Below are 15,482 nucleotides of genomic sequence, written 5' to 3'. Positions count from 1 at the left end.
TTCTCGGGAGTTTTCCGTGCCGCCTAGTTTTCCATTGTGCTCCTGAAAGCCACCAGCTCTTTCAGATTACGACAGCAAGCCTTGCTCCATCCTGCGTGGCCGACCGGTTCCAAACCTCTTTAGCAGAGGTGGAAGTATCAGTGGAGGGTGTGTAGGAGCATCGGGCTGTGTCCAAGGGGACCTCGCTTGGCCCCTCGGATGGGCACAGGGTTGTGGTGGTGGGGGGGATGCTGCTGCACAGGGGCTGAGTGGTGTTTCTGCCAGTGATTTCGCCTTCCAGCACTGCCATCTCCCCCTCCGACACACTAGAGGAGGCTCATTGCTCTGTGTCAACCTGGCTGTGAGGTACCAGGTGCCCAGAAGCATGCGGGGCAGCCTGCCCGAGCCCCTGACATCTCAGAGCACAGCCAAGTCCACCCAAGTCTATCTGGATGAGAAACTGGTGCCTCACTCCACTGGCTTGTCCTGGGACAGCTGTGGTTTGCGTTAGCCCTTGGACTGCTTCTAGCCTGCCAGGAAGCAAACTAGCCCTTGGGCTGAAGGTTCACAGTTATCAAGGACATCCTTCCATTTTCACACCACCTTGGTAAGCATGGAGAGAGGAGCCGCCTCCTCCTCCACCATAAATCACCGGTCCTGTGTTTTTGTTTGTCAGGTTTATGGGTGTTTAGTCACAATTCTGGAGGCCAAGACGAGATGGTGTCTGTGAGGGGGGTCTTCAGGTCAGCCACCTGAACAGCAGGGAGATACATCCCCTTATGACTGAAAGAGAAAGTGAAACAAAAAGATGCAGAAGCCAGAGCTCTCAGAAAGAAAGAAAATGGAAGAGAATCCTAGCATGGATCTGTCTGGAGGTAAGTGAATCCTGTGCTTACTCCATCTACTAGGAAAATCCCTTTGCATAGGGATAAAAGGGGTAAAAATAAAAAATAAAAGAATACCCTCTTTTTGAGGCCAAGTAAAGCAAGTTGCTATCTTTGTCTGAAGGGTGAAAGATTAACAAGTTTCAGTTTTGGATTCCCATCTGCAACAGGTTTAGTCTCTGTGCCTAGGATGGCAGCACAGGGAAAGCTAAAGATGGAGCTCCAGACTGGGAGAGCTTTCTTCCCTGCATCCCAGTGCTTCCCATCTACAGATGCTTAAATAATCAGCCAGTTTTCCACCACCTACTGATGGGAAACCTTTGGAGGAGGCAGGGCAAGAAGTACTATTTGTGCCTGGCTTGAATGGCAGGATACCTCCAGGTTCCTCACATTTTAGTTTCTACTGCGTGCTTACATTCTCCAGCTGCCTTGTTATGACTACTACATCCGAGTATTTCAGTGATACCATGTTGCTATAACCAGCTCAGATGTGTCCCAGGCGGCCAGAAGTGTTCCCATAATAATCAGCAACAAGGAATGTAAAAATTATCCTCCAAAGGACAGCATGTTCTGACACGTGACAAGTGCAGCTTTTTCGGTTTTCTAATTAGTAGGGAGTTCCTTGCCATTTTTATCAGTCTTTATTCTAATTCTAGCATAATAATTTCTGTCATTGTATTGCTTGATCACTCATAAGCGATTTTTCACAAGTAGCGCCTGAAATCTGAGCTTCGCTGTTTGATTTTTTAAGATTTAGAATATGTTGCAAACGCTTATGTCCAGCCTCAGAATTTCCCTATTGAGTTATGCTCCAGTGTTTCCTCTTAATTCTGCATCACCTTTGGGAGAGCAGCTCCAGAACAGGAGCAGAGAAGGAGCATGAGCAGAGTTAACATTTACATGCAGACAGATGCTTGAAGTGCGTTGGTGTAACTGTTCTGGCTGGAACTCAACTACAGCCTTAGAAATTCTTCAAATCCATCACCTTAATTTACCAGCCTAGGAAAACCCACCATCCAAGGAAGATGTGGGCACCATATCCTACCGCTTAAGGAAAGAATTGCCTGCCCACCCCCCATAGGACGGCGTGGGACATAGGCTGGGATTGAATTAACTTTCCTCTTAGCAGCCTGTACAGTGCTGTGTTTTGGGGTTTTAAAAAAAAAAGAAAGCACTGATAACAGAGGAGTGTTTTGGTGATTGCTGAACAGCGCTGGTGCAGAGTCAAGGCTTTCTCTTTTCTCCCCCTGCCAAGCAAACCAATCTGGAGTTGGCAGAAGATTGGTTGAGGGCCCAAGGTGGGCAAGGGGATATTACATACAGTGTAACATCACACTCAGCAACAAAAACTGGGGTACAGGAAGAAAGGTTGGCTTCTAAGGTGGCCGTTGCTCAGAGACTGGCCTGGCATCAGTCTGCTTGTAGGAAGTGGGGAGCGATTGCCTTTGCATCACTTGGGGTTTCCCCTGCTTTCTTTCACCTATTCGGCTGTCTTTGAGAAAACTCCCATGAGTTTTCTCAATTTTGGTCACCCTATTCTCTCCCCCATCTCACTGGGAGTAGATTTTTCTGAGATAAAAGAACTGGGAGTTTTACAGGGTGTTGGTCAAGCACTGCATATTCTTGACTCCTGTACAGCGAGCTGAGCTTCTGAACTCTCATCCCAACAGCTGGGCAAGCCCAAGGTGAGGTGAAAAGCACAGCAGAGATTCCTGTGCACCAAGAGGCTACCCAAGAAACGTGTGAGAACCAAGTGACAAGCAGATCCTGTGAGACCACCTCCAAACCAGAGGAGGACTCTTTGGTGTATAAAACACCAACTGCCGGTGAAGGAAAAAAAACAATGTTGAATTCAGATGGCTCCACAGTAGGGAAAAAGGTTCCTCAGAAAACTGAAGAATTAGAGGAAGAATCAGGGAAGACAGGAGATGGTGTCTCAGAAACATCCCAGAAAGACAATGGCTTGGATACAGGTGAGTCTCTCCCCTTCTGTCTGTACTGCATTTCCAAAATGCTGCTAACCAGGTCCTTTGCTTAGAGGAAGGAGAGCAGGAGAAAGGGTTGTTGGTTCTTGGGCTGAAAGAGACTAAGTGTAGGTCTGTAAATTTTCTTCCCCACAGTAGAGAAGGATCCCGAGGACCCTAAAGTACCACAGGAAAAATCTGGGAAGACAGGAGATGGTGTCTCAGAAACATCCCAGAAAGACAACGGCTTGGATACAGGTGAGTCTCTCCCCATCTGTGTGTACTGCATTTCCAAAATGCTGCTAATCAGGTCCTTTGCTTAGAGGAAGGAGAGCAGGAGAAAGGGTTGTTGGTTTTGAGGCTGAAAGAGACTAAGTGTAGGTCTGTAAATTTTCTTCCCCACAGTAGAGAAGAAGGATCCCGAGGACCCTAAAGTACCACAGGAAAAATCTGGGAAGACAGGAGATGGTGTCTCAGAAAGATCCCAGAAAGAAGACAACTTGGAAACAGGTGAGTCTCTCCCCTTCTGTCTGTACTGCATTTCCTAAATGCTGCTAACCTGTTCCTTTGCTTAGAGGAAGGAGAGCAGGAGAAAGGGTTGATAGTTTTGGGGCTGAAAGAGACTAAGTGTAGGTCTGTAAATTTTCTTCCCCACAGTAGAGGAGAACGTTCCTCAGGAACCAAAAGTATCACAGGAAGAATCTGGGAAGACAGGAGAAGGTGTCTCAGAAAGATCCCAGAAAGAAGACAACTTGGAAACAGGTGAGTCTCTCCCCATCTGTGTGTACTGCATTTCCAAAATGCGTCTTACCTGGTCCTTCACTTAGAGGAAGGAGAGCAGGAGAAAGGGCTGTTGGTTCTTGGGCTGAAAGAGACTAAGTGTACGTCTATGAATTTTGCTCTCCACATTCTCCCCACGGTAGAGAAGAAGGATCCCGAGGAACCTAAAGTATCACGGGAAGAATCTGGGAAGACAGGAGAAGGTGTCTCAGACAGATCCCAGAAAGAAGACAACTTGGATACAGGTGAGTCTCTCCCCTTCTGTCTGTACTGCATTTCCTGCTGCTAACTGCTGCTAACCTGGTCCTTTGCTTAGAGGAAGGAGAGCAGGAGAAAGGTTTGTTGGTTCTTGGGCTGAAAGAGACTAAGTGTAGGTCTGTAAATTTTCTTCCCCACAGTAGAGGAGAACGTTCCTCAGGAACCAAAAGTATCACGGGAAGAATCTGGGAAGACAGGAGAAGGTGTCTCAGAAAGATCCCAGAAAGAAGACAACTTGGAAACAGGTGAGTCTCTCCCCATCTGTGTGTACTGCATTTCCAAAATGCGTCTTACCTGGTCCTTCACTTAGAGGAAGGAGAGCAGGAGAAAGGGCTGTTGGTTCTTGGGCTGAAAGAGACTAAGTGTACGTCTATGAATTTTGCTCTCCACATTCTCCCCACGGTAGAGAAGAAGGATCCCGAGGAACCTAAAGTATCACGGGAAGAATCTGGGAAGACAGGAGAAGGTGTCTCAGACAGATCCCAGAAAGAAGACAACTTGGATACAGGTGAGTCTCTCCCCTTCTGTCTGTACTGCATTTCCTGCTGCTAACTGCTGCTAACCTGGTCCTTTGCTTAGAGGAAGGAGAGCAGGAGAAAGGTTTGTTGGTTCTTGGGCTGAAAGAGACTAAGTGTAGGTCTGTAAATTTTCTTCCCCACAGCAGAGAAGAAGGATCCCGAGGACCCTAAAGTACCACAGGAAGAATGTGGGAAGACAGGAGATGGTGTCTCAGAAACATCCCAGAAAGACAATGGCTTGGATACAGGTGAGTCTCTCCCCATCTGTGTGTACTGCATTTCCAAAATGCTGCTAACCAGGTCCTTTGCTTAGAGGAAGGAGAGCAGGAGAAAGGGTTGTTGGTTCTTGGGCTGAAAGAGACTAAGTGTAGGTCTGTAAATTTTCTTCCCCACAGCCTGGCTGGCCCATGATAAAACAGACAGCAAAGGAGACAGCCCTGTGAACCAGGAAACTCAGGAGGACCAGGAGACAAGCAAGCAATGTGAAAGCTCCTACACATCAGAGGACAATGCTACATCAAGAAGCAAATCACTGAGCTCTGACAGTAAAATTACACATTTAGATGTGACGGCCACAGTAGATGTCACCAAGGGCCTCCTGGCAGAGAAGAGCACTAGTTCCCCTCCCCAAGATCAGGAGCCAGAAGAGCACATAGAGCAAGAAACACAGGACAGCATATCCCAAGGCATGTTGAGGAACAGATATGGGACCAAAGGTGAGCTGGTGGCTGCACACTGCTGCTCTTCCACTATGCACACGTCTGCGCTTTCCGTAGGCATTAAAAAATGTTATGATGAGCTCTCTAATGCCCACTGTCAGTTTTCTGGAGTCAAGCATGAAAGAAGGTGTAAGAAATTAACTGGCTTTTCTCTTTCTCTCTCCTTTGGCTGCTGTCCTGCTTTGAAAGGCATGCAACCATCCTGCACTCTGCATCACCTTTCTCCTTCCCCTGCCTTAAAAGCAGGAGGAGCCAAGACTCAAAGCAGTATTAACCCAAAGCAGAATTCACTTCTCAGTCTTTCCCTCAGCCAGGAGCTCCTGGCACCTCTGTTGCTTTTCTTATTATAGCCCAGCTAAGCTGTTCCCTCTACATTGGGCACATTTCTTTCTCTTATTGTAGGGCACGCAGCCCCAGGGCCAGAGGCTCCGTCCTGCTTGCACAACGTCACCACCCAAAACACAGGCCAGGAGAAGGCCAAATGGTCCCTCTTGGGGAAAGGTGAGGAAAAGAAGCTTCCCTTGTGCATTACTCTTCGACCAGAAGGCACTAATACTCCAGGAACAAGTAATGAAGCATATTTAATTCTTCTTCTCTCTCGAGACCTTTCACAGCCTTTTCTGTGGGTTTGAGGGAAAAACTCGTCCCTTAAAAATAGGCTCAGTTTGAGCCTATAAAAGCAGGCACAACGTGTTCAGCATGCCAGGAGTACCCTGGCATGTCCTAGAAGGTCTGAGGGTAATGGTCCCCCTTCCCAGTCTCCCTCTGTACCGTGGGGCCTCAGGCAGGAACTGTGATGCTGTTTTGCACCACACATTTCTCCTGGTAGAAAGAGACCCTGCTTTGCCATGAAGAGGGATGCTAGCAGGTGCATCTGGACCTCACTATCCTCCTCTTCTGGGGAGAAGCACAGTAGCTTTAGTTCACCCAGCATAGCTTGGAGGAAAGTAGTGAACAGGACACCTTAGCTGGGTCAGACACCTCCATATGTGGAGGTACATGCTGCCAATGGCCACAAATCTTAAAGAAAACAGAGAGGAGGGAAGAGAAGAAAGCTTGTGGCCAGCTGCAATTTCCTCAGGAAAATTGCACTGCGACATCAAAGCTGTAGCCTTGCCTCCATCTCTGGAGCTGTAGGCCTCCCCGACTGGTGTGTAGGAGCATGGGTCTCACCACATGGAGCAAGCAGCCTCTTCACCATTGCTGGGCCCCCAGAGAGCGTGCCAACCTGAACCACGTTCCTGACATGGGGCAAGCAGCCTCTTCATCATTGCTGGGCCCCCAGAGAGTGTGCCAACCTGAACCACGTTCCTCGGGTAGTGGGAAGGTCTGGGAGGGAAAAAAAGAGCCCTTGTAGCTACTTTCCAGCATATAACTGCAGGTTACTTGGGACTGACTTCTGTTCCCTGTCTTTGGACTCTCCCCTGTTGAACAGGGCTTTTCTTCATAGGCTTCGTATTGTTCTGCTGCTTCTGCTTCTTCGCCCTGACCTCCAATGTGCAGCAAGACCCCAGGAACCTCACAGTGAAGGCCTTTGTGTCCCAGTTCAACCACCTGCAGGACAGGTTTCCGGGTCAGAGTCCTCACTTGTGGCTTCGTGGGCGCAAGTTCCTGCAGAAGCACCTCAATGCATCCCACCACACGCAGCCAGCCATCATCATCTTCACAGCTGCCCGCAAGGGTGAGCGGACCTTGCAATGCCTTAGCACCCGTGTGGCTGACGCCTACTCAGCTGCCCTGCATGCCAGCACGGTCCAGATCAATGGCACAGAGAAATCCGGGCTCCAGAGCGACCAGGCCAAGCAGGAGGTGGACTCAGAGCTCAGCTTGGCTTTCCAGGCCGGGAGCCGTGCTGCGGTGATACACCACTTTGAGATGCTGCCAGCAGGGGCCACCCTCATCTTCTACAAATATTGTGACCATGAAAGTGCGGCTTTCAAGGACGTGGCCTTACTGCTGACCGTGCTGTTGGACGAGGAGGTGCTGGAGACCCACATCAGCCTCCAGCAGGTGGAAGAGAAGGTCCGTGACTTCCTCTGGGCCAAGTTCACCAACACTAGGACCCCCAGCTCCTACGACCACATGGACTCCGACAAGCTGAGTGGGCTGTGGAGCCGCATTTCCCACCTGGTCCTACCCATACACCCAGTGCAGACCATTGAAAAGGGGGGCTGCCAAGTCCACACCCAACCATAGGGGCAAAGGCTGCCAGAGCCTTGGGAAGGGTTGGAAGGACAATCTCGGCTGACTTCGGTGCAGGCAGAGGTGCAACCAGTGCTATTTCTCTTCAATTTGTTTCCCCTACCTTCCTGGGAAGAGTTTGACAGGTGCCACTTGGCCAGCTGAGTCTTGGAGGTGATAGATCACCCACCTCCTTCTGGCATTTGATCTGGCAGATGGGAAGAGTGGGTATTTTAGACTGCTAATTGCACAGGAGAACATCATTGTGTGAGGAGGCAAAAGGGAAAACAGGACTTTGCAGGTAGTATTTTTATCAGGAAATACACAAACAACATACACAACTAGTACGCCAGAAAGATACTTCAGTTCAGTAGCTCTTTCATTTCTCCCTTTCCCTCAGTTTGCTAATGTTTTATACATCAGCCTCACAATGTACTTTGTCTGGAAGGTTCCTTTCTCTTTGCAGAGAGCAACTAGAACACAGGAAGGTCAAATTCCCCCAAGCCCAACATTTTGAAGGCATGCTTCAAAAAGAACACCAGCTTGCTAGTCAAGGGTTTGACCAGTCAGTCCTGATAGAGTCCCACTTGCAGACTGATTGACACCCAGCAAAGACCAGATCCTAAATATAGGATGTTCAAACAAACCTGCAATTCAGAAATCCTGTAAACATCAATTACAAGAAATTTCAGGTTGTCAGCACTCTGCACTAAAGGAGGGGATCCCATATGCCAGAAAATAAGCTCCAAAGACAGAGAGCAATGAAACAGAAACCACCTTACTGTCACTCAGATCGTGTGAAGCCTCAAGGTATTGCACAGGTAAAAGAATGAGTAATACAGTTTAACTTAATGCTGCTCTTTAAAAAGAAGTCCACTCGATCCCTTTGCCACCACAAGGCTACGACCAACTCTTTGGTCTGATGCATCAGCTTTGGTCATACACAATAGATTGCTCTTCCACTGGATTGCTGATCTGTGCCTAGGGCAGGGAACAGCCTGCTTGCCTCTTCCCAGCTAACTTTTATTGGTGAATGTAGATGTTAATATTGATATTTATTTCAAACTACATAAGGTAACACACCAGGTCCTTGCTCTCCAAAGGTGCCTTCCTGCTGGACCGCTGCTGCTCCGGGCATATGCCAGGGCAACTAGGAACAGAGCTGGGATTAACTGGTAAAGAGAAAATCCCTGGCGTTAACACTAAAAATCCTCAACGAAGCAGGCTGGTTTCTTACTGTGCCTCTTCTGCAATCCAGGAAGGGAAATCCAAGTCCTGGAAACACCGTGGTGCACCTGCACACTGCATTTCTGCAGGTGCTCTGGGGCAGAGCGGCCAACTCAGGGAACACCTGGGGGGTAGGTGCAGGTGTTTACAGAATTTATAATAACAGAATTTATAATAAACACCTGGGCAGCCCCAGGTGCCAGCCCCTTGTGCCTACGGTGCTGTCTACTGGAGAAGGAGCAGCTGTAGCACAGCATGGCTTATTTCCACATAAGCAGCACAGACTGGGGTGCTGCAGAGTCAGGCTCTGTGTCTGAACAAGACACAAATCAAGAACACTACGGTGTTTTTACAAGCAGCACATCTGAGTGCTCCTTACACCAAACGGACCCTGGCGTTGGCCGGGTCTCCTGCCAATGATGCCTTGCTGATCTGCCCCACCGATGGCTCAGCCGAGCCACAGCCATGCACCCTAAAACCCCAGACTGTCTCTTCTTCCCTCCTGCTGCGTGCCTTGTCCTGTCTCAGGAGATTTGTGGCCATTAACTTTGAGGAGGGGAAAAAAATGAAGGAACAGGAGGGGGTTATTTGGTAGTATTCTAACCAAAGAACAGATAAAAATGGTTGGTTTGGGACATGAAGACAAGACCACGGGAGTTTTAACCATGACAAACACTGGGCTAGATTGAGAATTAGCTGCTGGAGCTCAGCATCAGCAGGGCAGCCCAGGGCATGGTTTTGTACACGACACAGGTTGCTTCCTCCTCTCCATCCTTTTTATTGCTATACACTACTTTGGTAACAGAAAACACTGTTTCTGCTCTGCACGGTTCAGTATGGGTGTTGATGTAAGAGCTGGCAAAGCATTAATCATGATATGTCAATATCTTGAGGGAAACCTGTATTTTAACGTTATCTCATGTTCAGTTTTATGTACTGTGTTTGTAATGCATAGCCAAGGTATGCAATGGCAACTTTATGCTGCTTGGGCACATTGCTGTAAGCATCATCCACCCAGGCTGTTCTAAAACAGAGATATTTTTATGACCTTTTAAAGAGAATATAACTGCTTGCTTCTGAAACAAGACTTCTATTTAAAAATAAATAATAAGATTGTGAAAGAAACAAGCAACATGTTCGAAGTGAGACTGGAGTCTTACCATATCCTGTTTTTTTTTTTTTTCTCTAGCTATTTTCAGTTCATTAAACAAAAGAGATCATCATACTGGGCAAAGTTTTATTTAGGTCAGGGCTGTAGTTGTGCAAATAAAGTGAATGTTTGCTTTTTCAGGAAAATCCCCAAACAACCTTTCTGTCAGTTGTTTGGGACAAACATTCTAGCTTTTCCAACTAAACACAAAACTAAAAACAAACCTACAAACAGCTGCTGCATTCAACCCAAACTGAAACATATTGAGGTTTGCGTAATACTTAATAATAATAATTAAACTGAAATCCACTGATAACTGAAATATTTTAGAAATACAGTAAGCAAGTATTTCTCATTTCAACACCCTTGATCAGATCCATTCCACCCAGTGTCACACTACCTCAGCACACACAAATTCCTACATTTGTGAGGAATTATTTTCCCCAGCTCTGGCCTAAACAGAGAGAGGGCTGAAAAAAAGAGAGGATTTACCCTGTTATTTTGGATTTTCTTCAGTCCCTGCTTGGGCTCTGGCAACCTAAACACCCATACCATTGGCATCTATTTTCAAGCAGATGTTCATGTGATCGATTGCCAGAAGTAAACATCACTCATCTCCTGCTGTCTGATGTGAGAGGACAAGATTTGGTCCTAACCCAAAGATTCACATGAAAATCCAGTATCACCAGGTGCAGTGGTTGGTGGATGCCAAAACCAGGCTGCTTTTTTAGTCTTGCCCATGAAATCAAAAGTGAGCCTAAAGGGAGCAGCTGAACAAGCTCCAAGAGCGCCTGCAGGCAGAAGGGTGCACCGGTGGTTTTCCCCTAGATGATGTGCTCACCGTGATCTGTGTTGGTAAACAGCAGCATCATCTTCGTACCTGCTCCACCGTTTTCTCTGTGATAAACAGAACTGAACTCTTGGAGCTGCTCAAAGAAGGACCAGCCATTTCCCTTGTCAGGGCTCATACCTGCAGAGCGGAGCCTTGCACCACACAGGTCCCTCACGGGAACAGCAAAATCCAGTTGTAGTTTCTGCTCCCAGGGAGAAGAAGGGGCATGTGTGCTGGAGCATGGACCAGGTGAAGCCAGCTGAGTTATTACTGGGACTGTTTGGCCAGAGGAATGGACTAAAAACCCAGTGCAGTGTCCAGCAAGACTGTGATCAAAGACAGGCTCCCTCCAGAAGCTTGGTCAATGGGAGGAAAACACACACACAGAAATAAAAAGGTGTCCAAAGAGCTTTATACTCCAGGCCAGAGTCTCACATGCATTTTTCTAAACTCTCAGACTCTTACAATTATGATCCCAGGACCTACGGCTTCCATCTGGGACACCTGCAAGTGAGTTGTGAGCAGAATAATCCCTTCAGGTAACGTTAGAGGAACTACTCTAGTCCTGCAGGACCTGCTGCAAGAGCAGCCACAAATACTGGTCCTCCTTGCCAAAGGCAATATGTTTTGATTACCCTCTTGACTGTTTGGAAGCTTTTCAGAGAAACATTTGGCTGATGAAACCCAGTTCAATGAAACAAGAGGTTGAAATCCTAAGCAACTTCCAGAGGGCAAGGGATGAGAGTGAATCCTTCCTCCTAAGCAGCCCATGTGTCTGAATGTGGTTGGCACCTACGAACAAACACTCTGGCTGGCCCCAGCTCAATTCTGGTTATGGAGAGACTGTTAGGATGAAACCATGTGGCTGTGCTCTTGGGTGGTAACAAAGGGGAGATCCTCAACCTCATGAATCCTTTAAACACTCCCTGGTGGTAACACAGACCTACCTTCTGCTAACAGGGCACACGAAGCTGGGAAGCAACAGGGGAGAAGTCCTCTGTAATGGTAGGGCTGAACGCAAAAGCACAAGGGCTGCTGCACATGCAGAGCTCAGGCTGCTCACGCACAAACACAAACCACAGCAGCAACAGCTGGCCCAGTTAGAAAGTGGCAACTTTATGTTCTAAATAAAGACAGTAGGAAAAAAACAAACCATACAAATTGGGAGAGGTGGATTACAAATGATTACAAGACTGGAAGCTGTTTGTGGTGGCTGGTGATGGTTTTAAATGTATTAATTGATTCAATAGGACTACCAAACCTTTCCATACACTGGTTACATGGGGGTGTGTGTCTCGGGACTATGACAGAACCTTTATCTCCCATACCGTTGCTCCCACCTTGACTGAGAGTATTCAAAATCTCCTCTGAAATGTCAAGAAAACAGCCACACTGTTTAAACTCAGGATGTAAAATGAAAAGCAGCATTTTAACATTGTCTTGCTGCGTTCCACACTGCACTCACATCACCCTTGTGACCAGAAGAGGTTCTGGAGTTGTGCCTGCGGGATGAGAGCCAGACTAGCATGAAAGGTCAGGACAGAAGGGTCACAGAGGGGCCCTGGAGCACCACACGCCACCTGGATTTGCCCCGTCACGCTCCCTTAGCGCCTTACATGCAGATCCACCTCTCCAAATCATCTCTGCACCAAGCAGTAATCAATAGGCTGCTTCTGCCTCCCAGAGCTGCTGCTCAGACACTGTTTTTTAGGGGGGCTGATGGAGATCAGACACACTGGACCAGCACTGCTATTGACTCCCTTGCTCAGCTGGAGCCAACCCCCCCTTTTCTTCTTAGGCACAGCCTGTTCTCCACCTCTCTGCCACTTCTCAGCTCTGCTCAGCCTTGCTTATCTGCAGGGCAGGAGCTGGCTCCAGAAGGACATTACACAGGGCTGCAGCAGGGCAGGAAAGCCAAGAATCAACTCTGAAGCTTTTTTTTTTTCCCCCTCCCTGCCTTTGTAGAAGGCCAGCTCACGGAGCAGCCATGTTATTTATCATTCCTCCTCACCCTCACTTTCTCTGGAGGGGTCAGAAGCGGATTGCCCCCTCCTCCCCGTGCCCCCTGCCTGCTGGCAAACAGCTTTGATCAGGAGTCCCCCAGTCACTCCCCCCTGCTGACAGCCTTCCATCACTCCTCTCCCTCCCTCCCCTACACCTTGAGGCTGAAACCCTTGGTGGGGAAGAGGCCGCAGATCCACTTCTCCAAATCATCTCTGCACCAAGCAGTAATCAATAGGCTGCTTCTGCCTCCCAGAGCTGCTGCTCAGACACTGTTTTTTAGGGGGGCTGATGGAGATCAGACACACTGGACCAGCACTGCTATTGACTCCCTTGCTCAGCTGGAGCCAACCCCCCCTTTTCTTCTTAGGCACAGCCTGTTCTCCACCTCTCTGCCACTTCTCAGCTCTGCTCAGCCTTGCTTATCTGCAGGGCAGGAGCTGGCTCCAGAAGGACATTACACAGGGCTGCAGCAGGGCAGGAAAGCCAAGAATCAACTCTGAAGCTTTTTTTTTTTCCCCCTCCCTGCCTTTGTAGAAGGCCAGCTCACGGAGCAGCCATGTTATTTATCATTCCTCCTCACCCTCACTTTCTCTGGAGGGGTCAGAAGCGGATTGCCCCCTTCTCCCCGTGCCCCCCTGCCTGCTGGCAAACAGCTTTGATCAGGAGTCCCCCGTCACTCCCCCCTGCTGACAGCCTTCCATCACTCCTCTCCCTCCCTCCCCTCCACCTTGAGGCTGAAACCCTTGGTGGGGAAGAGGCATGGAGGACTCCCACACTAATTACAGCACATCTGGCAGGCAGGAACCACTGGTGCCCAGATGCCCTCCCCAAGCTGGGGACACCCAACGCCATGTATGCACAGCCTCTGTCCCTGGCTCCCAGCAGCCAGCCCCCCAATTGGCCGAGGTGTGAGGCACAGAGACACGCAGCATCTCGCCAAGGGCTTCCTTCTCATCGCAAGTACGGGAGGGGGGATCCAGAAAGGAGGGGGGCAAGGTACCAGCAAGCAGATTTGTCCCTTTGAAGTTGCACGGTTGGCTCTCTCAGTGTGCCAGCCTGAAAGCAGCACCTGGAGACAAGGATCAGCGGTTTTCCTTAGCCTGGAAGGTCTGAGAAAGCTTATGGGGGCTTCTGAGGTGACATTGCATCTTCTCAGGAGGCCTCAAACACACAGCAGACCGGTGTGTCTGATTTCGCAGTTACTGCGTAAAGACAGGATGTGTGAACTTTGGGGACACTGAGCAACCTGGTGCCAGCCTGAAAGCAGCACCTGGAGACAAGGATCAGCGGTTTTCCTTAGCCTGGAAGGTCTGAGAAAGCTTATGGGGGCTTCTGAGGTGACATTGCATCTTCTCAGGAGGCCTCAAACACACAGCAGACCGGTGTGAGGAGGCTCAACAAGTCTGATTTCGCAGTTACTGCAGTGACATTGCATCTTCTCAGGAGGCCTCAAACACACAGCAGACCGGTGTGTCTGATTTCGCAGTTACTGCGTAAAGACAGGATGTGTGAACTTTGGGGACACTGAGCAACCTGGTTTAGTAGGTGGTGTCCCTGCCCATGGCAGGGGGGTTGAAACTACATGATCTTAAGGTCCCTTCCAACCCAAACCATTCTGCGATCCTACGAACTGAGGAGGTGGAGAACAATTTTCATGTAAGACTTAAGCTGGGCTTTGGTACGTGACTTCACAAACCATAGCTGAGAAGTAGGGCTCTCCTTCCAACCCAAACCATTCTGTGATCCTACGAACCGAGGAGGTGGAGAACAATTTTCACGTGAGACTTAAGCTGGGCTTTGGTACGTGTCTTCACAAACCATGGCTGAGAAGTAGGGCTCCCGGGAGACTCTGTCCTCTCTTTATTGAGGGCCAGGTGACCAGGGTGGCTCACCGTTTGGGCACGATTCACCCACAGCACCGCAAGAGCTGCTCTCCATGTTGGGGGTGATGTGTCCCTCCCATCCTTCCTACCACGGAGCCCTCCCCACAAGGGAACCCCCAAAAAGCTATCCCCCCAAAAGAACCAGAGCTTGCCCAGAAAGGGCAGGCATCGGCTAGCAAGGGGGCTTTGTGGAGGAGGAAACCAAGGGATGGCTTCGCTTGGGAGCGAGGGGTTTGCGTGGGGCGGCGGGCGGCCCTGCGGGGACGGCCCGGGACGCTGCGGGGGCCGCCGCCCCGCTCCCAAAAAAAGCGGCCAGAAAAAGGCAGTCCCGGCCGGGCAGGGCGGTACGAAGGGGGCAGGCTCATCCTGCCCGCCCCCCTTTTGCTTGCCCCACAGCTCCGCAGGCGGGACGCGGGGCCGAGCCCCGGGGCGGCGGGGCCTGATAGACCGCCCCCCCCCCTTCCAAGCGCTCCCCCTCCATCCCCATCCCCCGCCGAGCGGCCGCGCCGCGGGTCGCCGCCCGCCACCCGGCAGGTTGTAAAGTCATTAACTCCCTCAGCCATGCCGGCCCGCGCTCCGGCGGCGGCTGCTCCTGCTACCGCCGCTGGTGGGCCGCCCCGCCGCCTCGCCGCCTCCTCCGCGGCGGCTGCAGCAGCAGCAGCAGCGCGGCATGGCCGCCGCTCCCCGCCGCCTCCTCCGCCTCCTCCTCCTCCTCCTTCTCAGCGCCGCCGCCCCCCTCGGCGCTAAGGTAAGCGGCGGCGGGTGGGCCGGCGGCGGCAGAGCCTTCCCTCTCTCTCTCTCCTTCCTTCCCTCCTTCCTTCATTCCCTCCCCTCGGGGAGCCGGGGCCAGGAGGGGCGCTCCGAGCTGGCGGGGCCGGTCCCAGCCGCCGCGGGCCTGCGCGGGGCTGGGTGGCCCGGCGCGCCCCGGGGAGCGGCGGCGCCTTTGCCCTTCCCCGCAGGTTCCCGGCGGGGACAGCCTGGATTTGGGGCTCTCCCTCGGATTTGAGAAGGGGGGGTTTGTCGCGTCTCCCCTCCCCACGTTTACCCCGGGGACTGGGCTCTGCCCGCTCCCCGGCGCTAAGAAAAGACCGACGGGGGGGGGG

At 50.5% G+C, this 15,482-nt stretch overlaps 2 protein-coding genes across 5 annotated transcripts in view; both read left to right on the top strand.

The window, feature by feature from the left end:
- Window positions 1-9,638, top strand: part of TOR1AIP2 (torsin A interacting protein 2) — a 20,086-nt gene extending 10,448 nt beyond the window's left edge. Inside the window, exons 6-16 of the mRNA XM_014943326.1 lie at window positions 2,534-2,836; window positions 2,984-3,085; window positions 3,233-3,337; window positions 3,485-3,589; window positions 3,751-3,852; window positions 4,006-4,110; window positions 4,272-4,373; window positions 4,527-4,631; window positions 4,779-5,099; window positions 5,505-5,669; window positions 6,538-9,638. Of these exons, the coding sequence (XP_014798812.1) occupies window positions 2,534-2,836; window positions 2,984-3,085; window positions 3,233-3,337; window positions 3,485-3,589; window positions 3,751-3,852; window positions 4,006-4,110; window positions 4,272-4,373; window positions 4,527-4,631; window positions 4,779-5,099; window positions 5,505-5,669; window positions 6,538-7,298 (2,276 nt within the window). The 3' untranslated portion in view covers window positions 7,299-9,638. The remainder of the gene's footprint in view (window positions 1-2,533; window positions 2,837-2,983; window positions 3,086-3,232; window positions 3,338-3,484; window positions 3,590-3,750; window positions 3,853-4,005; window positions 4,111-4,271; window positions 4,374-4,526; window positions 4,632-4,778; window positions 5,100-5,504; window positions 5,670-6,537) is intronic.
- A 5,263-nt stretch (window positions 9,639-14,901) lies between these two features.
- LOC106888801 (ADAMTS-like protein 2) overlaps window positions 14,902-15,482 on the top strand; it is a 25,510-nt gene continuing 24,929 nt past the window's right edge. For all 4 annotated transcript variants that reach the window (XR_001412203.1, XM_014943293.1, XM_014943294.1 and 1 more), the window contains exon 1: window positions 14,902-15,127. Coding sequence is in view for 3 of the 4 variants with exons in the window: in XM_014943293.1 (XP_014798779.1) it covers window positions 15,050-15,127 (78 nt within the window). In the remaining variant the exon portion in view is untranslated. The remainder of the gene's footprint in view (window positions 15,128-15,482) is intronic.

The sequence above is a fragment of the Calidris pugnax genome, unplaced genomic scaffold (genome assembly GCF_001431845.1).
Source record: "Calidris pugnax isolate Ruff unplaced genomic scaffold, ASM143184v1 scaffold63, whole genome shotgun sequence".
In the NCBI taxonomy this organism is placed as follows: Eukaryota; Metazoa; Chordata; class Aves; order Charadriiformes; family Scolopacidae; genus Calidris; species Calidris pugnax.
The sequence above is the reverse complement of the archived record's forward strand: the minus strand, read 5'-3'. Positions and strand labels throughout refer to the sequence as shown.